We start from the raw sequence: 25,573 nt of genomic DNA, 5'->3' as shown, positions 1-25,573 counted from the left end.
CATGATGGGGATGAGGTGCTGGTGTGGAGGGAAAGGAGCACAAGAGAACAGGAAGGAGAACAGACGAGTGTCAAAGAGCAACACTGGATCTTCACACATCAAACACTCAGACTGTATCAGATTATTAAACACTGAACCGCTGCACAGTGACCGATGAATGCAGAATAATAAGAGCAGATTTATCACCAACATGCAATTAGAAGAAAACTGCTACAGTTCATGCATAAAAATGAACCAGCGTCTCTCTGGCGCTCACAGGCTTCATTCATTATGAAAATGTGAAGCAGTTTGGACGCAGATCATTTATTCTGCAGCAGCCTCACTTCTCTCTGTGGACGTCTGTTTACAAGGTTTCAGACACCTCAAACCGCCGTCAGACAGCAGTGTTGGGGCAACAGTTACAGTAATCTATTTCTTTTAGCGGTAACAGAGTAATATAAGGCGTTACTAATAATAGTTGAGTAATATATTACTACAGTTGTGTCACGTGACGAGGACATCACTGTGAGTGTTCAGAGACAGGAAACATCTGACGTTTCATCAGCTGGGTGAAGTCTGAATCTGTAATAAGTTACTTTACAGTGAAGGTAACTGGTAAAGTGAATATACTGCATTGTGAATGTAACTTGCTGAACACTGGTGGCGACAGAGTGAACACTAGCTGACCGCCGACGGAGCGAGACACACCGCAAAAACAGGACCACAGATGCTCCAAGCGAGGCTGGAGTGTAAGGGCCTCAGGGAGAGCAGGGAGAGCAGGGAGAGCAGACCAAACCATCAGCCTTCCCCTCATCTCCCCTCCTTTTTCATTTATTTCTCTTTGTCATCTATCTATCTATCTATCTATCTATCTATCTATCTATCTATCTATCTATCTATCTATCTATCTATCTATCGTCCCTTTACTCCTCCCCCCTCCTGCTCTCTCTCTCTCTCTCTCTCTCTCTCTCTCTCTCTCTCTCTCTCTCTCTCACACACACACACACATTGAGAGAGAGAGAGAGAGAGTCCATGTTACCAGTGTCACAGTCGTGCCTCCCTGTGTTTAGCAGCGTCAGTCGCCGCTCACCCTTCAGTCAGTCAGTCAGTCTCTCAGCTCTCAGTCAGTCAGACAGTCAGTCAGTCTCTCAGCTCTCAGTCAGACAGTCAGTCAGTCAGCTCCAGTAGTTGGTGAAACTTTCTTCTCTCCCAGCAGGTTGTTTTTGGACTAAACGTCTCCGCTTCCTTTGCGTCTTTACGCGCGGAGCCTCCCGCTGCGCGCACGGCTGAGCCGGACCTCTCGTCCCGTTCCGTCCCCGCCGGGTCGCTCCTCTGCGGACAGCTCCTGCTGTTCCCGCGGCGATGGACGACGAGTTCCTCGCCAACGTTCCCGCAGCGCTGCCCGGAGACCCGGAGGCTCTGAGCCCGAACTCCACCGAGGAGCCCGGCTGGTGGGCGTCCTCGGACGGAGCGGAGACGGTGCACTTCGCCGTGCGCTGCGTCATGACTTCGGTGTACATCGTGATCATCACCGTGGGTCTGCTGGGCAACATCACCCTGGTGAAGATCTTCATCACCAACAGCGCCATGCGGAGCGTGCCCAACATCTTCATCTCCAGCCTGGCGGCGGGAGACCTGCTGCTGCTGGTCACCTGCGTGCCGGTGGACGCCTTCCGCTACTTCTCCGAGGAGTGGGTGTTCGGCGAGGCGGCGTGCAAACTCATCCCCGTCATCCAGCTCACCTCGGTCGGCGTGTCCGTGTTCACGCTCACGGCGCTCAGCGCGGACAGGTAAGAGCTCCCTGGTCCATCGTCTCACAGCTCAGCAGGTCTCAGAGGACTTTTCATCCACAGTTTGATATTTCACACGTTTAATTACGGACTGATTATATTACTGAAGCTGTGCATTGGTCATATTTCTGCTCCATCTTCTCTTTTATTCAGTCTGTCAGCGGTCAGACCCTCACGATCTCCTCAATGAGTCGAGATACATAGTTTGATTTCATGTTGCACTAAATGATGTGAATCTCTGACATCAGATCACCATGTTTTGTTCCTCTAATTTGAGGTAATCGAGTATTTTCTTCTGCCATCCTCCACTTCCACTACATTTGTTTCACATATAAACCTGTGATTAATTAAATATGGTGCATCAGTAAAGATGAATGAACTCAGATCAGCTCCTCACAGAAAGAGTCAAACGCTGCGTACACCTGAATCAGTCATCGACAGTCCAACAGTCCAACAGTCCAACAGTCCAACAGTCTGAGCTCCACTTCTACTTAAACTACTGAGATTTCTGCTCCAGATGTGCAAACTTCCTCCGTCACTGATCACATGTGTAGTGTGAATACTGCAGCCTGGATCCACCTGCCCTCCCCTCTGTGGTGCAGGACCAACACCCCCCTGCTCTGACTTCATGTGTTGACTGGAGGTCGACTGAAACCTGAGCCACGAAACTCCTGTTTGAGACCGATGTTCATGATATCTGTCAGTACTGTTCTTCAGAAATATACTCGAGTACTTCCATTTTCCTCTACGTCACAGTTCCTCTCACTACATTTAACACATTTAGTTACTCTGCAGATTGAGATTACTCGGTGTTTAGAGGCTGATCACTGTGAAGCTGCGTCAGAGCCGAAGAAGCACATTTTTAAATCAGTTTGTTTCATCTACAGATGATCAGACTGACGCTGACTCTCCGCCCTGATATTTACCCACTGCAGATACCTGAGAGGAGATTTTACACATGTAACTTGATGTTTTATTAATATTTTTCTTTCTAGATGAATCATTAGTCAGTGATAACGACTCGGTTGGAGTTTTTTCTCCCACATGAGAGGAACTTTAACTGTTGATACTCAGAGCAGCCGGGGTTTAAAATACTGAGGTTATGAGCATCAGCTGCACCTGTCCAACAAACAACTGCTGATTAATAGTTTATTAACGCATTTCATTGCTTGTTTACAGTGAAATAACTATTAACTAAAGCTTAATTAACTAATTATTAAGACCCAGACAAAAATACAGAGGCCCTGACCTCAGTGTCCTCAGAGGAAGCTGAGGGCAACATAACGATGTTATATCATTAATGCTGACGTGAAGTGTTTTCAGGCTCTGATACTCGTCTTTACCCTCCGTCATTATCTCATTATCTCATATAATTTAATATTCATATCGAGGTATTTGGTTGAAAGTATTCACATATTTGATTTTGTCTCCCTGTCTGAGCGTTTATGAAGAGCTGCTGATGAGATTTGAAAATATTAAGATATTTATTGTTTATCGTGATAATATATACTTATTCCCAGAGGTGGAAGGTAACAAAGTACAAATACTTCATTACTGTACTTCAGTACATGTTTCAGGTATCTGTACTGGAATGGGGAGAAAAGGCGTGTTAGTGTCTCGTATCTGCAGAGAGTTTCTTATTTTCTCACTTTGTTGCTGCTCGGGACGCTTTACCAACCCAACATGTGGCTGTTTGACGTCCTGGGAATGAGACTCAACTATCAACTATCTTTGTGGTGCGTTCAGGGACAGCTGGGACAAATCCTACTGACTCTACCTTTAACTTTAACAGTCTTTGAATTATATTAATATGACGCGAGCTTCAGTTAGCTTTGACCACAAATGTCCTTCAGAGGGAGACTTTTTACTCTGATACTCTGAGTACATGTCAGAGCCTGTACTCGATTACTTTTACTGGAGTAAAGAAGCTGAATCAGTACTTCTGCTTTTACCAGAGTCTGTTTTTACACGAGTATCTGAACTTCTCCTGGAGGAAACAATGTGTGGACTTTGCCTCCTCTGCTTTTTAAAAAAGAGAATGAAGTCTATATAACGTGGTCGGGTTGCTGCAGGTGTGTACGGATCCTCTGCAGCTCTCAGGTTTTTAATCTCCTGATATCATCTGTAGGATTCCTCGGTCGTCTCATCTCGGTTCTCTCAGCAGGACTCTGAGCTGCGACTGTGATCGTGAAGATGAATTGAACTGCAGCTGTTTTCACTCGTTTACTGAGGAGCAGCTCCGAAATGAAACCTACCACACTTTTTCCTCCCTGTGAGGAGATAGTGGAGGGACGTCTAGTCAGGAGCAGATACTCATCTCCGGCGGGGGGAGGAGACACACATGAAGCAGCGAGTCTGTTTTAAATGACTGTTTAATGAATTTGTGATTTACTGAAGCCTGACATGTTATCTGCTGCATTGTTAAGCTGATTTGCAGCGCAGCATTGATTTGTATCAGATAAAGTCCATTCTGGTCTGAATGAAGCGGAGCAGCAGAAACAGAAGAGCGACGCAGGAAGAAGATGGTCAGGATGATGGAAAACTGTTGCATCCAGGAGAAGACGGCAGGCAGACTGAGGTATTTATTAACAGGTGAAGTACTGATAACAGACGGCACACAGAACAAACCTCAAAGTCCTCAATCAAACATTAAACCAAACATTAGCGTTGTCAAACGGCAGCGCAGGCATCTCCTCCAGTGTTTGTGCTCCAGCAGAGAGACTGATCCTGGAGCAGAGACCACAGACGCAACGAGACTGCAGCTTGTTGAGCGTTTTCATGTGTTCATCCTTCACGCTTGTGTGTCGACTTCTGTCTTCTTCACGAGGAACAGTTTGACTTCAGACAAACACCTGGAGACGTTTCCAGCTGTTTCTGTGGTGATGAAACAGGTGTTTTAATCCGAACCACGATGTTTTCTAACATTACTGACCGAGTCTAACCAGAGCTTAAGCACAGCGCGGTGACGAGAGACAACAATAGAAAAATCAACCTAAACGTTCTGCAGGAACGTAGTGAGCTCACATTCATTCTGATGGTTGGGTTGCTGCAGTGGATGTGTGTTAGTGTGTGTGTGTGTGTGTGTGTGTGTGTGTGTATTTATTAGAGAAGAAATGATGACGAGGAACAACAGATGATGACAGAATGATGAAACTGAAAACCCACACAGGAGAAATTGAATCTGATGGAAAGAAACAAAGAAGAAGAAATAATGAGTTTTAAATGAAATTCACTGGCTCAGCGTCTCCGGCTGCCCTCACGTCTGCTGCTGATCTCTGTGGTTGTAGGTGGTCACGTGTTCAACATCAGCATCAGGAGCTTCAGTTTTGAGGAGGCTGGACTGAGAGCGATGGAGGGAAGTGAATATATGAATGACAGACGGCAGAGAGGCAACATGAATGAGTCAGAGAGCAGCGATCTTCAGTCCATCAGGTGGAGCAGCGGAGGGAACAGAGAGTCTCCAGGATCAGCGGCGGCAGCAACAGGCAGCGGTAGTGTTGGTATCGTATTTCAGACAGCGTGATGTAAGGTCCGACAGGACAGGAAACACGTCCATGATGAATGATCCTGCACCAGTTTATGTCCAACTGAAGCAGCGACGCCTTAATGCTGCAGCAGGAAGTGTGTGTCTGTGTGTGTGTGTGTGCAGGTGTAATATGATCTTAACCTGAACTGTTTTAGTTTTCTAAACCTAATCGCACTTTAACCAGCAGCGCTTCATCAGTCTCTCCCTCAGGAACCAGACTGCAGCTCGTCACCTGCAGACGGACGAATGTTTCTGATGAATTAACTGATATTTTATCTGCAGAATCGTTCAGCGTTTACGTGTGTGTCGATCAGACTTGTGGATCTTCACCAGCCTCACAGATTTGATAAAGATTCAGCTGTTAACGATTCTCGATGCTTCCTCGCTGATCCACTGCACCTGCTTCTTTTTCACCATTTAAATTCTCCTTTTATTCAGAAAGTCCTTCCAGTAATCAGACTACAGCAGGCTACAAAATAAAAGCTGCATCTTTTCAGAACATCAATTCATTACAAAAACAAAATGCTGATCCATCTGCAGTGCCTCACACGTTTGTTGTAATCTACAGTCATATAGTTTTCACATGGCAGCTTTAAGATAAGACATCTACTGACTGCTGCACACACACACACACACACACACCTCTCAGAGCTACACAGCAGCACCTCCTCAGATCTCAGCTGATCTCGGCTGATCAGCTGAGCTGCTGTCACAGTTATTATTTATGGCTGCAGACGTTAGCTTCAGGTGAAAATGGCTGACGTGATTAGTGATTGTTGTGAGGCAGAAGTCTCGTCCAGTTCCAGATCTCTGCCTCCCTCTGACATCCCTCCTACATAAGTAACGTCCGCCCACAATTCAAAGCATGGGAGCAACCTGGCAACGCAACTTTATTGTCCAGCTGAGTCCGAACAATCAACAGTCAACATGAGCTGCAGACTCTGGATTCTGCTCCGTCTCTGCATCGATGCAGAATCTTCCACGTCCACATCGCGATGCGTCTTATAATCTGTGACTCTCTGTGATTTATGATATAATATGAATAGCAGGAGAGTTTTTTTGTGCATTTGATGCATATTTTTAAAATTAAATTAAAGGAACGGTTCACCCCAAAATGCAAAATCCAGTCATTATAACCTTCATGCTGATGGAAAGTCAGGTGAAGTTTCGTTGTCCAATGAAAAATAATAATTGCCACGCTGTTTTTGTTTACCTCTGCATTGATTTATTAAGAAAAGGTCGACGTTTCAGTCACAAAGATCTTCATCAAGATCTTCATCAAGACACAATCTTTGAATCTCCAGTGTGATGAACTATTAGACAAACCGATCCAGCTGAGGTGTTTTAAACTTTCCACAAATACTCACTGTGAAGGTGAAGTTGTGTTCATCAATAAAAACCCACAGGATCGGTCTGAGTGTAGCCACACTACGGACCGACACCTGGCTGTAAATCTCTGCTGTGCGTCCTCCGTCAGGTGAAGCCGAGCCGTCGGCGTCTCGCCACTTTAAACCAGAAACCGCTTTTTAATTTATGCCGTCAGCGTCGTGGAGGCTGACTCAGGCTCTGCAGATGGAAACAACTCACCGGCTGACACTCGACAAACACTTCAGATGCACAGAGGTTTATAATACGCCCCCCAGCGAGGAGCCGAGTGTGTGTGTGTGTGTGTGTGTGTGTGTGATATCTGCTGCTGCCACCGTGGAAGATGTTATTTCCTGTCTGCTCGTCATGTCATCACTGCTGACCAGTGATCAGCCTGCGTCTGTACGGTGGAGAGGACCTGATCCTTCCTCACCAATAAGTCACTCTGATGATGCATGAAATGCTCCTGTAATTAGCAATTAACAGCTTAATTCTGTATGAAATATTAAGCCCTCTGTGTCGCTCCGACACGCTCATCGAAGTAAAGCTGCGAGCGCTGAGGGAGACTCAGAAACCAAGGTCAGCTCCGTCTCACCAGCAGAGGAGAGCAAACAAGAAAATGCCAGAATCTGGTTGAGTTCTGGGACGTAAACAGGAGCTGACAGCCAGAACCTTCAGGGCCCGCGGGGACAAACGGGCCTCTGAGGTGGAATCTGATTTGCCCACACTGTTGGTAAACCAGATAAACCAGTGAAACATCCAATAACGCTCACATATAACACCGCGGGGGGCACGAAGGAAATGTGCATTTTCAAATAACTTCTAATGAGGTTATGAAGTCTTATCGGTTTAATACAACACGTACAGTCAGAGGTGAGGAGGAGGCTCAGGAGTTAGTGTGGCAGGAGTATGAGACCATATCTAATAATTTAATATGAGTTCACCGCCAACTCATCAGTTAACTGTTTGTCTTCTTACTTTTATAAGAACGACTAAAGATTTTCACTTTACCAGCTGGAAGCAGTTGTTTCTTTGTCATTTTTGCTCAAAACACTGAGTTATGACACGTTTCCTGGTGTTATTAATCTCCTGAGCTGACAGACTTCACCCAGCTGATGAGACGTCTGATGTTTCCTGTCTCTGAATGTCTGATGTCCAAAAGTATGTGGACACCTGAACACTGCAGCCTGTGTGATTGTGACACGGTGTTGGGGGTGTGTTAGGACTCCCCCCATTTACAACTGCTTCATCATAACAACAGTTTATCTGCAGTCGTCCAGCTTCCCCTTTTTAAATGACGACTACAGACTACTGCCACCTGCTGGTGTGGAGAGTTATTCCCTCTGAAGGCAGTCGGCCGTCAGCTGTGGTCTGTGTGTGTTTGTGCCTCAAACCGAACCGCGCCGTGATCACAGTGGTGTCAGATCACTGGACCCACATTCCTCCCAGCGGGTCGGTTCATTTACCACTCAGCACTCGGTTTTATCTTCCTAATGGTTGTGGAAGGCACTGTGACTATCATGCCGATAACGTGTGGACGGTGACTGTATTCTGCCGTTTCACTCGGAGGTCTCGGCTGGACTCTGCCGTGTTGGAACAGTGTGTATGAATGTGCTGTAGCATTCAGTACAGTGAAGCATGAGCGCAGGCAGTTTCACATTTACTGCCCTCAAAACGGACCTGCTGTTTAGGTAAAGGAAGTTAGGTAACCGACAGGACTTGAGTCACCCTGAGTGAAGGTCTGACTCATCCATTAGTCCTAATCGATGCGTCACAGCGTCCGGAAATACGGCGACAGCACGAATCTTTCCTGTTTGGTTTTGCATCATGTGGAGCGGATCAGAACTCCACCGTGTGCGTTTGCTTGTTTCTTTGTTGGTTGTGGAAACGTATTTATAGATTCAGACGGTGTCCCACTGCTGCTGAATGGAGAGAAACACGCAGACTGAGCAGCGAGTGACGAGTCAGTCAGCGTCACACGGACTGTTCACGTCTGAGCAGGAAGTCATCGACGCTCGGTGTAAAGCGTGTGTGCGTGTTTGTCGTATGTGAAGCACACGTCCAGCTGCAGCCAGCAGAGTCTCTGCATTTATTTACTGCAGCTGACTGCAGATAAAAGATGAGGTGACTGCAGAGGAGCTGGGGGGCGAGAGGCTGTTAAAGTAAGGGCGAGACAGAGAGAGAGAGGGAAGAGAAGGAGGTCAAAGCTGAACAAGGTTTGTAGCTGTTAGCCTGCAGGTGGATGCTGGGAGCAGCACAGCTGGGACGGCTTACTGAGCTGCAGTCGACCTTTACATGAGGCCTGCTTTCACCGACTCTGGTTTAAATGATATTAAACATAATAAATCTGCCAGATATGATCCGACTACTGTTCACCACGTCAACGTAAGCATCAGACACATCGCTGTTCCTCAGGATGAACTGTCAGAACTCTGCTGATCTTCTGACTTTATATTTATTTTGTTGAATTCACCAGTTTATAACCAAATACCCACAAAAACTGATTTCATTCCCATCATCCTCAGCTGCAGGCATAATTAGCAAATGTTAGCATGCCAACACGGATCTAACAATTCATATCTGGATGAGAGATGGAGCCTCGTTCATTCCTATTGAAGCATGAAGCCGAATAAGCTCGACTTCCCGGCGAATAATTTACGCAGATCATCCGTGTTGTGCCGCCTGCACTCTAGAGACTTCTGGATTAGCACCCGGCTAACTTGAAAAGACATTAAATAATTTAATCGCGCGGCTCTTCTTGACTTTCCAAATGTTATCAGACTGCATGTCTCAAACTCTGACAGTGAAGCGAGTCATTTCACGATGGTTGTGACGCTCAAAAGAAAATTAATCCTCCGTTTTACAGCTTCTTTCACAAACGAAGCTCATGGGAAAAATATGTAAAACAGTATACCTGCTCCACGTTAGCAGTGACGTCACACGCTCACATGTTAGCATACTGATGTTAGCATTTAGCTCCAAGCACCGCTGTGCCCCAGACAGCGAGCTGATCCACTTTACAGGCAGCTAAAAGTTTGTACCAAAATAAAAATGTAATAAAAACCTGCGCTGAGAGAAACTTCATCGAGGCTTCATGGTGCATTCAGGGGCAACTCAGAAATGTAAACCTCAATAGTCACTGAGGTTGTTCATAACCAGAAATGTTTTATTGCTTTCTTACTTCCCTTGTTGAAACACACATGCCCACATCTGTAATGTCTTGTTCTTTAACTGCAGCATTTTTAACTTCTGAACTATAAAATCATAAAAATATTCTGATTATTTCTCAACTCAATCTCCAGAATAAATGTTAGCAAGTACGTTTCTGCAAAACCACAGATGAGTTCAAACTGAACGTTTCTTTATGCTGATTTTTCTCTCTCATCACAGCTCTGTGCTTCTACTCTGGTTAGTTTTAGGCAGGAAACACAGATGAATGGTTTCTGGTTAGAAAACACCTGGTTTGGATTAAAACACCTGTTTTGGCGTCACGATCAGGTTTAGTCTTATTTCATGATAAAGTCAGAGTTTGTTGTTGCAGAGAGATCTGGACTGGATGTGGACAAACGCTCTTCACTTCATGAATATATTGAAGAGTGTTGTAGAGATTTAGATCAGCTGTCAGTGAAATAAACAGAAAACAACCTTTTTCTTTTAAACGGAGCCGCTCGACGCTCCGCTCACCTCCATCACCAACACCATCCATTCAAACCTGTTTTGAATTCCAACATCTGGCTTTAAATATCATCATTTATCACGATGCCTGGTTGATGTATAAGCTAACTGCTTCACACTCGTGCACGCTGGCTGTGATAAGATGTTTATATGGAGCGCAGCGACTCACCTGGTGGTTCACATCCCTGATTTATTTGCAGCGTTGTGATCGAATGAACTGCAGCAGGCAGCAGTTTGAATTAACGACCTGACAACAAGTGTCTCCCTGCAGACTGTGTGCATCAGGTGTGTGATCACCTGTGGGCTGAGTTAACCTGCTGACTTACAGTATTTATCGTAAATGCACTGAAAGTCAGTGTTGAACGTGTCTCCAGTCGTCAGTGTCCTCTGGATGTTGAAAAATAAAACAGGAGAGAAGCTCAGAAATACAAGAAGAGTCTCAGATGTGTGATTAAACCTGAGAATGAGCCGCAGCACCAGCCTGCATTAAGTCCCTTTGTCCCTCCCGTACCGTTGTGTCTCTATAATAATAAAGTTAAAGACAATATTTCCTTCAGAGTCGCTGGAACATGAACACTGTCCTGACCTCAGACTAAATGATCGAGTGTTTTTCATTCCTGAGCTTTGTGTCTTCGAGTGATGTGAGAGTTCAGAGCAGCGCTGCGTCTCCTGGTCCCGCCTCCTGTTTACCGGCGGGCAGCATCATTGTCCGACTGAAACGCTGTAATATCAGCTTGTTAACGGGAAACTCATTTCCTCACCACACAGCTGCGGGCTCTGTGTCTGACCCTGATGGCCTCTAATGAGCCCCTAACGACACTAAAGGCCACTAACGAGCCCATAACGGCTCCTAACTCGCCTGAAGGTCCTTGACGAGCATAACGAGGCTAAATTAGCATAAAGATTGGAGTGGCTCCTGGAGCCCGATCACTTCCTGCCGATTTGATGCACACAAACACACTTTTCAGCTGAATCTGTCCACAGACACCAGAGCTGAGTGCAGCTGGGCGGCCGGCTGTGATGAGACATGAAGACACGTCAGCCTCCAGTTGGTTTTAACTTCAGTTTGACTGTAAGACCAACATCAACCTGTTGATTATGTGTTTCCATCCACCTGTTTTCATGCAAATCTGAAAACCTGAGTCCACCAAGTGCAGCAGAAACAGATTTAGTGAGTAAGTGATAATGAATTATGTGACTTTAACGTCCACTGAAGACTAAAAGTACTGTCGAGCATGTATAAGAAGCAGCAGCGGGGCAATATGACGCGTTTCTAAAAGAACCTGCACTGATATTATTCAGTTAATGAGTCCGCGAACACGTTTCCACCTGGTCAGAACCACCAGCTTTAAGCTAACGCTAGTTCACAGAGGCTCATGAGGATATACATGTTTTTACTTTTGTCAGTATGGACATGTTACATGTGGTTAGATCAGTTAGCTTCTTTACGAGTCAGTCGTTCAGCTCATTTAACAGAAACCAGAAGAACTGAAGAACGATTCATTCAGATTTGCCGACATGAAAGCAAAAGAGACTCCTGACCTCTGAAACGCTCATTAAGTCCTAATTTGTGTCCATTCTCTAATCATTTATATTCATTTAGTCCGTAAAGATCCACTGATTAAAACAATCTAAAAGGAGTTTTAATCAAATGTACCAAGTTGTGAACATCATCCTGCGAACAGAACTTCTTCTGACAGGAGACACATTTACTCTTCTTCCTGCCTTCAGACGTCTGAAAGCAGAACAGAAGACAAATGATGATCAACAGCTGAAGTCACACGACTTAAAATAATCAGCACTTACCTGGTGTCGTCAGGTGGGCATCCTCTTCCATCGGTGTGTCGTGGATTTGATGGCGACCCTCCTGCAGTCCAGTCCGAGTCCTTCCTCTCGCTCCAAAGCCAGTTACCTCTTCACTCAGCAGCCTCTGATCACGACTTGACGACTTGTCGGTGGCTTGTCCTTGAAGCTCCATCTTCTTCAGGAGCCTGACTGTCGACGTGGCTACAGACCCCCCCTACATGCTCTTCTTCTGCTATAATAACTCCTCATTATCCTGATAACATCACTGCAACAACAGATTCTGCTGATTTTCTCAAAATGTGGTCAACATGCGACACTCTGATGGAAACCTGTCTACTGTCGCCTGGAAGAAGCAGCTCTGGTGTCAGTTTTGGTACGTGGACACCACCAGGATCTCATCAGAAGGCAGAGCTGTCCTCCTGTCCACCGGATCTATTTTAGTTTTTGTGATGTCTTGTTGATAGATCGACTGTGACATCACCAACATCACTGAGCAGCCAGTGCAGGAACCAGGGATCAGAGGTCACGTCATCCTGACAACAGAGGGAACAAAGTATTCCTGCAGGCCCGGAGGACGGAGGGTTTGTGTCACAGAGACAAGGAATGAAAGCCCAGCTGGAGAGGAAGAAAGGATTCCTCACCAGCTTTGTGGTGAAATTGATTTTTCTTTCAGCTTCCTGCCGCTGAAGCATTGAACAGCAGGAGTCCTGGAGAGGAAGAGTATATGCACCCTTTTGGGGTGTCGGTGAGGTCTCAAAATCACCTGACTAAAAGGTTTTAATAGCAGAAGACGGCTTATTGTGAGAGGCCGGGGTGGTCGGAGGAGAGGACAGGACGGGAACTGAAGAGAGGAAGGCGAGAAGGATTGAGAAAGGAAACTAAGAGGGGACGGACGGAGCTGAAGAGCGATCCTTGTGTTGCTCGACTCCAAAACTTGATGTTTACAAGATGTTCCTCTTCTTTTATTTCTATCATATCAAAAGTAAAACCAGAGGGCAGCTCAGCTGAACCCAGGACGGTCTGAGTATTCATGACAAAGCAGCTCCGTCTCTGGTTCTGACTCACCGTCCTCCAGGTTACATCAGAGTCAGGAAATTACCGTCTCCACACACGGACAGTGTTGTCTGCATTCAGAGATGCAATTATGGACTCGGCGACAAAACCTTCCTTTAACAAAAAGAGGACTATTTTTCACCAGATTGGTCGCTATGGTAACATATGTTGATGTCGGTGGACGGGACCATGCGAGCACCGTGTGCAGCTCCGCTTATGAAGACGACATGACTCCGGCCCCCTGCTGCAGTTGAGCCGCCCGAGGCCCGACAGTGAAAGTGTTGTTTATTCACTTTCCCCCAGTCTGACAGTGAGGTAGCCCTGAAAGTGTTTAAAGGAACACTTCACCCAAAAAAGTGGAGATGTAGTTCTGAACTCCTGACCCCCGTGCTGATGGAAAGTTGGGTCGGGCGAGTTCACACAGCTGACGCCTCGATAGAAAGCTGAGACTCTCCTGAGTCTATCCGTGCAAACCACTTCAAGATAAAACCACATCAGCAAGGTGCAATCAACAAGCTAACAGACAAGCTAACAGACTAGCATGTAGTTTCAGTGGTGCATCAACGTCCAACAAAAACTGACTTCTCTTATTCCCAAATGTCCACCAGATCCAATTCAGCAACATGTGCCGTTTTCCACCACACCTGCCGGCCCGGTTCTACTCAGTTTGAGTTGGTGCAGCTGGGATTTGCATTTCCACCACAGCTGGTCTACCTGTGTGAAGGTGTGTCTTAAACCAGTGACGCTCTTGTCTCGATCACGTTTCATTTCCTATAACTGCTTCGCAATAAAAGCCCCCCGTTATTGAGTCATTTAAAAGCTTTTATTATGAAGCAGCATCACAGGAAACGTGTTTTCCGCAGCAGTGACTGAACATGAAGCAGCTGAACGTGAACACATGAAACAGTGAAACAAACAGGACGAGACAAACTAAAGAGGTTCAGCAGAAGCTGCAGACGCGCTGAGAGCTGAACACACTGACTCTCTCTCAGGTTTCCTGCACAGACGTGAGTCGAGTATCGATTTGCAGCCGTGCCCCACTCAGCTTAACTCGCCGCAGTAAAACGGGTGATGGCAAAGCGAATCAGCTCGGTTTGACTGATGGAGAAACAGCAACGTTTAGTCCAAAACACTTCCTGTTCTACGGCTTCAACTCTGTGGTGAAGTTGTAGAAAAGAAACATGAATTCGCCGATTCACAGCCGACTCCATCATCTCTCTACAGCGAAGATCCTGAGATGGCCGCCATTTGATTGACAGCTCATTTAGGAGCTCTCTATGCCCGCCCTAGAGCCTACAACAGCCAACGAGTGATGGTGTAGACCAGTGACCCACTCTCACTTCTTTCTCTTCTCTCCTGAGCCACTCACACACCAGCCTCCAGATGATTGATGCACTGTGTAGCCAATGAAATTTAATTTCCAGTAAAATATAGTTTATATCAGTTTTTAAAGCCATAAATTAACCCCGAGCACACACCTGTGTGTCGCTGAAGGACACTTCATGATACAAACCCTGTGATTAATTGATGACCACCTTCGCTGAGTCCTGATTAGTCTTCAGTGTTGCTCAGACAGATTAGCTCTCGGCCTGACTCTCTGAGCTCTCTACCCGCTCTGTGGATGAAAAGCTGTGCATGTGCTCAGCAGCTTCCTGCCTCCAGTGTGTGTGGCTGAATGAATGTGAAGCCGTCGGTGTGACCTTTCCTTGAAAAAGAAAAAAAGCTGAAGGTTTAGAAAACATTGAGCCGGCATGGATCCAGCAAGTGCCATAAACACAAGGCTTCCGCTGCAGAAGGCGACGCTTCTGTTCAAGGTCTGACTTTGTGTTTCTGTGCTGTATTCATCACCTCCAATCATATCGTACAATGACACAGAGGAGGGGCACACACACACACACACACACACACACCAGCCATTTCACATTGTTCACTTGCACACTACTCTTCTGTACTGCTTCCTGTGCGAGTTACTGAAGATGTTTTTTTATTTTATTTCAAAGGCAGGACTGTATGAAGTGAAGTATTATCCAGCAAATATATGAAGGCTCAAACTAAATCATAAAGACCTCCGTACGTCTCATCTGCCACAGCTTCATCGTGTATGAAATCTGTGTCTATATACTTAATATAGTGTTACGCCCCTGGTCTAGGGGAACCAGAGACATGACATGATGTGCTCTCCCCCAGTCTTCCCACTCCCAAGAAAGCCAGTGTCACGTGGTATATATATTTAAGGTAGCATTTATTTTCTCTTCAGAGGGAGACAAAGCCCCATGAAGAGGGTTAGAGGATCCTTCAGACTCATAAGTCACATAACTTACAAATACATTAGACTTTTATTAGAAAGTACATTTTCATACGACTGCTAAATGTGTTTAGATGGAAACAAAATAACTCCTGTCTCATGTTCAGCAGCAATATCACTTTAAATAGAGCAGCTCTGACGTGTTTTTGTAGGCTAACAAAAGTTAGCATGGTCCTAGTTCCCTCCACAAAACGCCTATGAGATTATTGGATTGTATTCTGGATTATTACAGAAAATAATCTCTAAAAGTTTCTGATCCTTCCAGGTTCTGTTCATCCAGATAATCTCCACAGATGAACTCCACTCTGATGTTTGAAGTGTAAATTAAATGTGTAGCAGTAAAAAGCTAATGCTCGGCTACAAACAGACGACATCACGGTCACATGACTTAAACGTCTCCACCACTGAGCGTCTTACTGCACAATTACTATCCAGGTTTTCTATAAACTGATCAATGTACGAGTTGTAAAGTCAGAGTCAGAACAGTGTGTAACTAAAGTGGCCTGTAAAGACGGACTAGTGAGCAGATGAGTCTCCGTGTTCGCTGTGAGGACGTTTAATGTCCCCGACAACCTCTGTAGTCTCATTCAGACACTTGTTAGCAACCGCTAACCGTTTTTAACACATGAAGAGCTTTATAATTAAACTGTGGGACACTGAATGATCTACCACACACCTTTTTCACACATTTAACTGAAAACACATTCAACAAACTCACAGACTTTGAGACGAGGGAAAAGGAAGTGCTAACATGCTAACATGCTAACTGATTTCTGGGTATTAGGACTACAGACTACAACACTGTATATACAATGTTGGTTTAACTGTTTGACGTAATTTACAATCTCAGGTGCAATATTTCTGATGTTATGTACAATATTACGCGTTATTACTCAAAATCAGTGCTGCTACCTTTTTTTTATTGCATTCTAATTTTTCTCCAACTTCTTTTCCTCAATTTATCTGATTTTTATTGTTATTTCATTTGGCATTAACTCATTTTACATTTTATTAAACCATTAATCTATTGTGGTTTAGTTTTTTTTATTCTTATGTGACTGTAATTTTAAGAAAGTCCACACATTGTTTCCTCCAGGAGAAGTTCAGATACTTGAGTAAAAACAGACTCTGGTAAAAGTAGAAGTACTGATTCAGCTTCTTTACTCCAGTAAAAGTAATCGAGTACAGGCTCTGACATGTACTCAGAGTATCAGAGTAACAAGTCTCCCTCTGAAGGACATTTGTGGTCAAAGCTACTGAAGCTCACGTCATATTAATATAATTCAAAGACTATTAAAGTTAAAGGTAGAGTCAGGAGGATTTGTCCCAGCTGTTCCTGAACGCACCACAAAGATAGTTGATAGTTGAGTCTCATTCCCAGGACGTCAAACAGCCACATGTTGGGTTGGTAAAGCGTCCCGAGCAGTAACAAAGAGAGAAAATAAGAAACTCTCTGCAGATACGAGACACTAACACGCCTTTTCTCCCCATTCAGCCTCCCTCTCTGTCTGTTCACGTCTTTTACGTCTTTGTTTCGTCTCGCTGCGTCTGCCGGGCGTGATGGGCTCTGATAGGTCGACATCAGTCTGGTGATGTTGGGAAGGCGGCGTGCGATGACGCCAAATAACAATAATCCATAATTCACCTCAAATGCATCAAACTAAAGTAACGAGGCTGTTTGAAGCTGTGAGGAGGAGAAAGTTCAGATGTTTGTGTTCAGATGTAGAGAGGGAAAGTCTCAGAGATACTCAGGTACAGGACAGATACCTGAAACATGGACTGAAGGACAGTAACTAAGTATTTATACTTTGTTACCTTCCACCTCTTGTCTGAATGTTTTTCACCAGATATTTTTCCTCGTTTCTCTCAAACTATATTTTCAATTCAGTCGTATATAATTATCATAATTTCAGGGAGACAGAGTTGAATTATTAGATCTGTTATAATTTATCTTAATGAGAAGATAATGATCCTGCTTCAGCTCAGTGTTGCCAGTGAATAACAGAGCTGAAGCAGTGGTTTGTCTGAATGTGAGGGCAGCATCACTGTGAGCGTGTGGTCCGATGCAGACGGATGATACTGACCCTGGAACTGAAGTAAATAATGCAGCTCCCTCCGGCTCCGGCTCAGAAGGTCGTCCTGCAGATTACTGCTCGTGTTTACTGCTGCTGAGGCTCCAGTGTTGTTGTTGAGGAGCATTTAGTCTTCAGACCGAAAATAAAAGTCACGTTGAAGTTTAGTGTGGAGGACGATTCAGATCATCCTGTTCTCTAACTTTAATTACATACATTTGTTTTTCACACTGTTCAGTGTACACACGACTTCCTGTGTGGACACAAACCAGTCACCAGAAGAATTATCGTTAATATATGTTTCTGCATGTTTCAGATATTTTGAAGCTTCACGTTCTTTTATTAAGGTTTAGGCACAAAGTCCACCTGAAGGTTAGATGGTTTGTTTGAAACGTACAAACGAACATGTTCAGATCTCAGCCGCCAGCCGCAGGTCGTCCGGCTGCTTCGCCGAACAACACGACCGCAGCTCGGTGGAAACACCTCGAGTGTTCAGTGGAGCACAGCACGTCATCAGACCTCGTCCTGCTCACGCCCAAACGCTTCATGTGAAAACAAACAAACTGGCCAAAAGACAAACATTTACAACATTTTGCCCACTCACCAATAAAGTGTCAAACTCCAACAGAAACTGTCTTCTCTTCTTCTGAAACGTCCTCTAGATCAAGGTCAGTCACATATTGAGTCTTCATGCTTTTATTGATTGTTTGAGAGCAAAACGCCATCAAAGTTACCTAAGATGGCTGCCGACCTCTGACCTATTGATTGACAGCTCATTTGACCAGTTATGAGCTTCTACGCCCGCCCTGTGTCCTGCAACAGCCAATGAGTGGTCTCATAGACAGGAGACCCACTCTTTGTTCCCGCCCCTCTCTCCTGAGCCACTCACACGCCAGCCTCTGGATGATTGATGCATCATGTAGCCAATGAGATTTCAAATGCAATTAAATGATGCAAGTTTACATCTTTGTGTTCATTTTGCTCTTTGAATAGTCTGTTTCCACCTCAGCTCTTGTTTGTGACTGTTTTATCTTAATGTAAATAAGGAAATAAAGAACTAGAGATGTTCTCCCCTCTTCCTCTCGGGCAGGGGTAATATGAGGTCACAAAATGGCTTTTTTTGACAGGCAGCTGAATATTTCCCCAGAAAAACATGTGTTAAGTGTCATTTTCAGCGATATTGTAATTAAATTTGAACTTGAACCGTGTCAGACTACATGATGTGGAGCCGTTGTGTTTCCCAGCTAACAGAGGCAGTTACAGCTCATCTGCAGGCTGATTTTTACATTCAGGCGAGAAAAGGAAATAAATAATTCAGTGTGTTTAAACAAAAAAAATCAGCCTATAACCTTTCAAAATGATGCCGGCTCTCCAAATGTTTCACCAACAGCTCTGGATTTACTTCCGGCTGGACTGGGAGCGACGTTTGAAGATGATTTTACATAAATTTCCATGAATTTCAACATATCTGTGGTGTGCAGAAACATAAAATAAAATAGAAAATAGTGGATAACTTTTGTTCAGTATTCTGTCCAACATTCGCTCCAGACCTTTAGGATCTCCACCACCTGACAAACACCTGCATCACCGTCTCAGCCTGGACTTCATGTACCAAACTTTCCCGCCTGGGGACAAAGTGTAAAACGTACAGCTCCTACTTGACATAAATAATCAATGAACCCACTGCATCAATAAAACATACAGTGAGATACGGCACGACGATGGAAGATTTATAGGTGAGAGGTGTGCCGCAGAGTGAACCCGGCCCGATCCGACCTCGCTGCGACCCTGTTCGTCTCTCTGGATCAGAGGCGGCGTGAGGAGAGACAGTGGAGATGTTGAAGGACGAGTAATCAGACTGTAATCTGACAGAACACGAGTTCCTTAAATCCTGACGGAAATATAGAAAGTCTGCTGGAGAAGCAGCCGAGTTACAGAAACTGTTTCACATCCTGTCATCACCAGGCCGAGACACACTGCTGCTGACTGAGCCCTGCAGCCTCCCTCCTCCTGGACATCAAACATAAAGACATACAGTATGAAGAAGAGGACGAGGAGGAGGGAGGAGGGAGGAGGAGGAGGAAGAGGAGGAGGAGGAGGAAGAAGGAACAGGAAGGGAGGAGGAAACAAGTGGTGGAGACAAGGAGAGGACAGGAGGAAAGGACAGAGACAGAGACAGCAGTGTGTCAGAATAGAGGCAAGCGTAGGAGAAGTTAGACTTCAGGAGGTGACAGTGAATGACTGAAGCTTCAGGAGCTGGACTCGTTGTCTCGTTGTGTCTCACAGCATCGTGATGTTTGCTCATGGAAACATGTCTGCTGTTGTGTTTACATGTTAAAAGGACATTTCTGTCTCTGTGTCCATCAGGTACAAGGCGATCGTAAACCCGATGGACATCCAGACGTCCAGCGCCGTGTTCTGGACGTGTCTGAAGGCGGTCTCTATCTGGCTGCTGTCCGTCCTGCTGGCTGTCCCCGAAGCCATTTTCTCACAAGTCGTCTCCATGCAGGTAAAACACAACAACACTCACCATGACTGTTTATCAGCTGATCACACTGTGAGACGCTCTCTCTTCGTCCTGCTCCTGTGTCAACTGTTGTCCATCACGTCCTGCTGACGGCTCGTCACCATCAGCTTCGTCTCGGAGGAGTTTCCAGCAGACAAACAGCTATAAACTGACTCAGAGTCAGATTTATGATCGACAGCTGCGTCCATTTAACTCACAATCTGTTTTATGATCCTCACTGATGTGATGTGATCTGTCCTCTCCTGTCTGTCCTCTCTCCTCTCCTCCTTCCTGTCCTCTCTCTTCTCTCCTGTCTGTCCTCTCTCTTCTCTCCTGTCTGTCCTCTCCTGTCTGTCCTCTCTCTTCTCTCCTGTCTGTCCTCTCTCCTGTCTGTCCTCTCCTGTCTGTCCTCTCTCTTCTCTCCTGTCTGTCCTCTCTCTTCTCTCCTGTCTGTCCTCTCTCTTCTCTCCTGTCTGTCCTCTCCTGTCTGTCCTCTCTCCTGTCTGTCCTCTCTCTTCTCTCCTGTCTGTCCTCTCCTGTCTGTCCTCTCTCTTCTCTCCTGTCTGTCCTCTCTCCTGTCTGTCCTCTCTCCTCTCTCCTGTCTGTCCTCTCTCTTCTCTCCTGTCTGTCCTCTATCCTGTCTGTCCTCTCTCCTGTCTGTCTTCCATTCATTATGTCCATTGTTCCTCCTCTTTCCTCCTCACTTGTTTCCTTTCCTTCTTCTCTTCTCTCCTGATTTCCACCTCAATTTCCTCCCTCTTTCCTCTCTCCATCGGTCCTTTCTTCTAAAATCTTTTATTTCTTCTTTTGATTTTCTTTTTGCTATCTTTTCCTCTCCTTGTCCCTTTAACCCTTAACCTCTCTCATCTCCTTGTCTCCTCTCCTTTGTCCTCTCTCCTTGTTCCATCTCCTTGTTTCTTCTTCCCTCCCCTCCTCTCTTTCTTCACTCCTGTGTCCTCTCCTATAATTGTCTCCTTTCCTTGTTGGCTCTCCTCTCCTCATTCCTCCCCTCCCCTCATTTCCTTGTTCCCTCTTCTCTCATTGTCTCCTCACTTCCTTTCCTTTTCCCTCTCTCCTCTCTCCTTGTTACTCTCTTCTTGTTTCCTCTTTCTTGAACTCTTTCCTCCTCTTCCTTCCTTCCTTCCTCCTCCTCCTCCTTCTCCACCTCCTCCTCCTCTTCCTCCTCTTCCTTCCTTCCTCCTCCTCCTCCTCTTCCTTCCTTCCTTCCTTCCTCCTCCTCCTCCTCCACCTCCTCCTCCTCTTCTTCCTCCTCCCTTCCTCCTCTTCCTCCTCTTCCTTCCTTCCTTCCTTCCTTCCTCCTCCTCCTCCTCCTCAGGGTCACAGAGACAACACTAACGTCACCTTCGTGAACTGCGTGCCGTACCCGCTGTCCAATCAGATGCATCCTAAGATCCACTCTGTGATGATCTTCCTGGTTTACTTCCTGATCCCTCTGGCCATCATCTCCATCTACTACTACCACATCGCCCGCACGCTCATCAAGAGCGCCCACGACATGCCGGGCGAACTCAGCGAACACACCAAGAGACAGGTGAGCCTCGGACCAATGAATGAATGAAGGAATGAATGAATGAATGAAGGAATGAATGAATGAATGAATGAAGGAATGAATGAAGGAATGAATGAGGAGATTGTGCAGGTTTCAAACCTTGAGCACATCTCGTTCACTCTCGATCCTCAGACTGTCCGATCAGAGAGAGGAAACAGGAAACACCTGGATTAACAGGATCACAGTCACAGTATTAATGTTGTAATCCTCAGCTGTAGCTCTGCCTCCATCATCGATCACCTGAGCCGACTCGCTGCTGCTGCTGCTGCCGCTGCTGCCGCTCTTTAATAATTCAGCCCTCCTCCCTCTGACCTCTCCTCCGTCTGTGAAGATCAAGCTGGTGTGAAGTGATTACTCACAGTCCTGCACTGAACCTCCCTCACGGCTACAATATTTACCTCTGAAGCCGCAGGAGGCTGAGCTGGAGGCCGAGCAAGAGGCCTGGCGGGAGGCCGAGCGGGAGGCCGGACTGGAGGCCGAGCAAGAGGCCGACTGGGCTGGCGGGAGGCCGAGCAAGGGGCCTGGCGGGAGGCCGAGCGGGAGGCCGAGCGGGAGGCCGGACGGGAGGCCGAGCAAGAGGCCGACTGGGCTGGCGGGAGGCCGAGCAAGGGGCCTGGCGGGAGGCCTGGCGGGAGGCCGAGCAAGAGGCCGACTGGGCTGGCGGGAGGCCGAGCGGGAGGCCTGGCGGGAGGCGTGGCGGGAGGCCGAGCAAGAGGCTGACTGGGCTGGCGGGAGGCCGAGCAAGAGGCCGGGCGGGAGGCCGATCAGGAGGCCGATCAGGAGGCTGGGCGGGAGGCCGATCAGGAGGCCGATCAGGAGGCCTGGCGGGAGGCCGGGCGGGAGGCCGAGCTGGAGGCTGGGCGGGAGGCCTGGAGGGAGGCCGATCAGGAGGCCGGGCGGGAGGCCTGGCGGGAGGCCGATCAGGAGGCCGGGCGGGAGGCCTGGCGGGAGGCCGATCAGGAGGCCTGGCGGGAGGCCGGGCGGGAGGCCGAGCTGGAGGCCGAGCTGGAGGCTGGGTGCAAAGAACATCACGTCCCAGTCGATCGTCGTTAAACTGAACGCTGTTTATCGATTGGAAGAAATCACAGAATCCAGACTTGTTGATTTTGTTGTATTCTGACTTTATTTTTCCTTAATCAACTTGTGCATTTACTGATCTGGGCGGCTTCAAAACTAATTTAAAGTGGAAATAGCTCGAATAAATGAAAACATTTCTTTCATTTTTAACTTTACGTTTCTTTAGGTTGAATTTTCTATTTCTCTCTGGTCACAGCGCTGTGCTTATACTCTGGTTAGGTTGAGGCACAGAAACCTCTGTTAGGGTTAGAAAACATCATGGTTTGAATACCTTCCTGACTTCAAATGAAAAATAGCTGGTTTCGATGCCACAAAAACTGCTGGAAATATCTCCAAGGATCCTCAAAAAACACCAGTTTCTTTGGTAATGTCAGAGGCTCTTTTTAAAAAACAGGTGTATTTAAAAGTGGTGTGGCTCAGACTGCAGCAGGCTGTTTGGTAGCCCTGTTGGCTGTAATAACTCCACCTTCTCCTCCACCAACTGATGCTAATAATCATATAAATGTCAAATTCATTCTTTTGTTTGCAGAAACATTAAATGCGAACATTACATCCTGGAGACTGGGCTGTGAAGTGGACAATCTTCTCTGTAGTCTTATTGTTGGTGCTGCTGTGGCAAAGGCAGCGTTAGCAACATGGCTACTTTCTGAAGCAAAAATCGTAACCTGAAGATGGTGACCGGGGAAAACAATGCCTCTTCCTGTTCGGGTTACGCGGTGGCAGATTTACTTCCTTCGTGCCGTAAGGGAAGAAATCTATACATGGATGATGTCATTATTCTGCAGCCAGCACACTGTGACATCGCTGTTCCCTGCAGCACGAGACGTTAAAGTAAAAAGGTCTGTTGCCAGTTTAAATGCACCACAAGTCGTCTGATCTGACAGCACCAGTGAACAGAGATGCTGTTTTTTAACATGAATACTTCATTCATCATTCTTGAGACATGAATGTTTCCACGTGTCAGTGCTGGTCGTCGCTGTCTCGCTCTCCTCTTCTCTCTGTGTGGAGCCCATTAATAGAAGATGTCGGCCTAAAAACTCATAAATACTGAAGGTGGAAGTCGTTTCGGGGACATGAACCCTGTGTGACTCTGCAGCTCTGAGGGGACACTTTGCAGTGAGGTTGACCCCGACAAACTCCGGGTTAATGGAGACTAACAAACAGTGAATCAGCTGCTGACGCTGAGAGCCGAGAGAGGAGGAGGATCATCAGTGAAACATGATAACATCAGACAACAGCCGAGTCGCTCCGCGCAGAAACGAGCTGCGCTGATCATTCACAGGTTATTGATCCACTCAGTTATTCCTACAGGAAACATTTGCTTCTGTTTCCCAGATCTTGAGTATCAGCTTCACATTATGGCCAAATGTATGTGGATGCCCTTGTCTGTCAACTAGCTTACCTCCACCTCTCTCTGCGAGATGGACAAGCTGTACTGTCCACGTCTTCTGGGCCACCTTCCAGTCCAGCCCCTCTGCACGGGACTGCACAGATGATCAAAGCAGCGCGCTTCTGCCTTGTTAGCATTGCTGCTAATACCTGCCTTGCAGCTTTCAAAAACTTTCTAAACCGTACAGTGTGAGCACAGCTTCAGGCCACAAATCATCTGTCTTCATTCTGACTGGACCATGCTCAGTTTCATCAGGAACGTGACTGGGTCCTGACTTCACCTCTGACTGAGAGTCAGATAGACTGAAACCAGGAGAGTCGAGGCTGCTGTTCACATTAATGAATGTGGTTTTAGATTAGAAACAATTAAAACATGTGAAAGTGAGCAGATTCTCAGCTACGTCCTCCGTGTCCTCCTCCCTCTCGTCTTGATCCGTCTCGTCACATTTGCGTCGTCTTAATTGATCTCATTACACTAAAATCCATCTTAGTCTCCCCGTGGGGCAGCGATGCTCTGGGAAGGTTCTTAAATGAGAACAGCCTCTTCAGACGCCGGCCGCCCGTATCTTCACATCGATAGAGGTTCGGAAGCCAATTGCTAAATTAACTTGCAGACGCCCACATCAATACCAAACACGCCTACTATCTTATCTGAGAGCAGGGCCGATTCATTATGTTCCCAGAGATAAGACACACACACACACACACACACACACACACACACACACACACACACACACACCAGAGCTGGAGGCCACATCATCCTTCAGAAAAGACTCATTTTTGGTGTCGACAAACAAAATATTTTGTCAGTTTGGAGGACGTTTAGTTTAGTTCATCTATTGTTTGCAGAACAAAAACACATTCACACACATACAAATACTCTTTAATGTACATGTAGTACACATACTCAGAAATACATGAATTTAAAGATCAGGAAAGGTAAATACAGAAACTCAAGATAAACAGAATGACAGTCAATAATCAGCAGTTTAACAGGAAGAGAGTGAAATTTAAAGAACAACTCGGCCACATGACTTCAGTATCAATGACTGTAATATTTTGTGAACCGTAACATGTTTTTTAATTAGTCGACTCACCTCCTGCCATTTTAATCTCATCTTAGTCAGAGAAAATTAATATTTTAGTTTAATTCTAGTCACTGAAAACTGTGTTCAGATCAGTAAACTGGGTCTTTTTCAGACATCAGATTCAGTGAAACATTTCTGTAGATCAGAAAACATTTATCTCCTCAGTATCTGATGAATTATAATAATAATAAGGGTTCAGCTTTGCACAAAGTGGCTGGTGTCAGAGGTTATTAATGAACATCATTTCCATCAACAGTATTAATTTACAACCAGATGAAGTGAAATAAATGTGCAAAACATTTTATAAAGGAGCTTAAATGTGTCGTCGATGCTGAAGAGAGGTCAGTGAACAGCATCTGCTGCTCGTCC

General features: G+C 46.0%; 1 protein-coding gene across 2 annotated transcripts in view; it reads left to right on the top strand.

Moving 5' to 3' along the window:
• Positions 1 to 1,307: 1,307 nt before the first annotated feature.
• Positions 1,308 to 25,573, top strand: part of nmbr (neuromedin B receptor) — a 42,156-nt gene continuing 17,890 nt past the window's right edge. For both annotated transcript variants that reach the window (XR_012180713.1, XM_073493232.1), the window contains exons 1-3: positions 1,308 to 1,769; positions 19,939 to 20,080; positions 21,414 to 21,629. Coding sequence is in view for 1 of the 2 variants with exons in the window: in XM_073493232.1 (XP_073349333.1) it covers positions 1,342 to 1,769; positions 19,939 to 20,080; positions 21,414 to 21,629 (786 nt within the window). In the remaining variant the exon portion in view is untranslated. The remainder of the gene's footprint in view (positions 1,770 to 19,938; positions 20,081 to 21,413; positions 21,630 to 25,573) is intronic.

This window comes from Pagrus major, chromosome 22, assembly GCF_040436345.1.
Source record: "Pagrus major chromosome 22, Pma_NU_1.0".
In the NCBI taxonomy this organism is placed as follows: domain Eukaryota; kingdom Metazoa; phylum Chordata; class Actinopteri; order Spariformes; family Sparidae; genus Pagrus; species Pagrus major.
The sequence above is the reverse complement of the archived record's forward strand: the minus strand, read 5'-3'. Positions and strand labels throughout refer to the sequence as shown.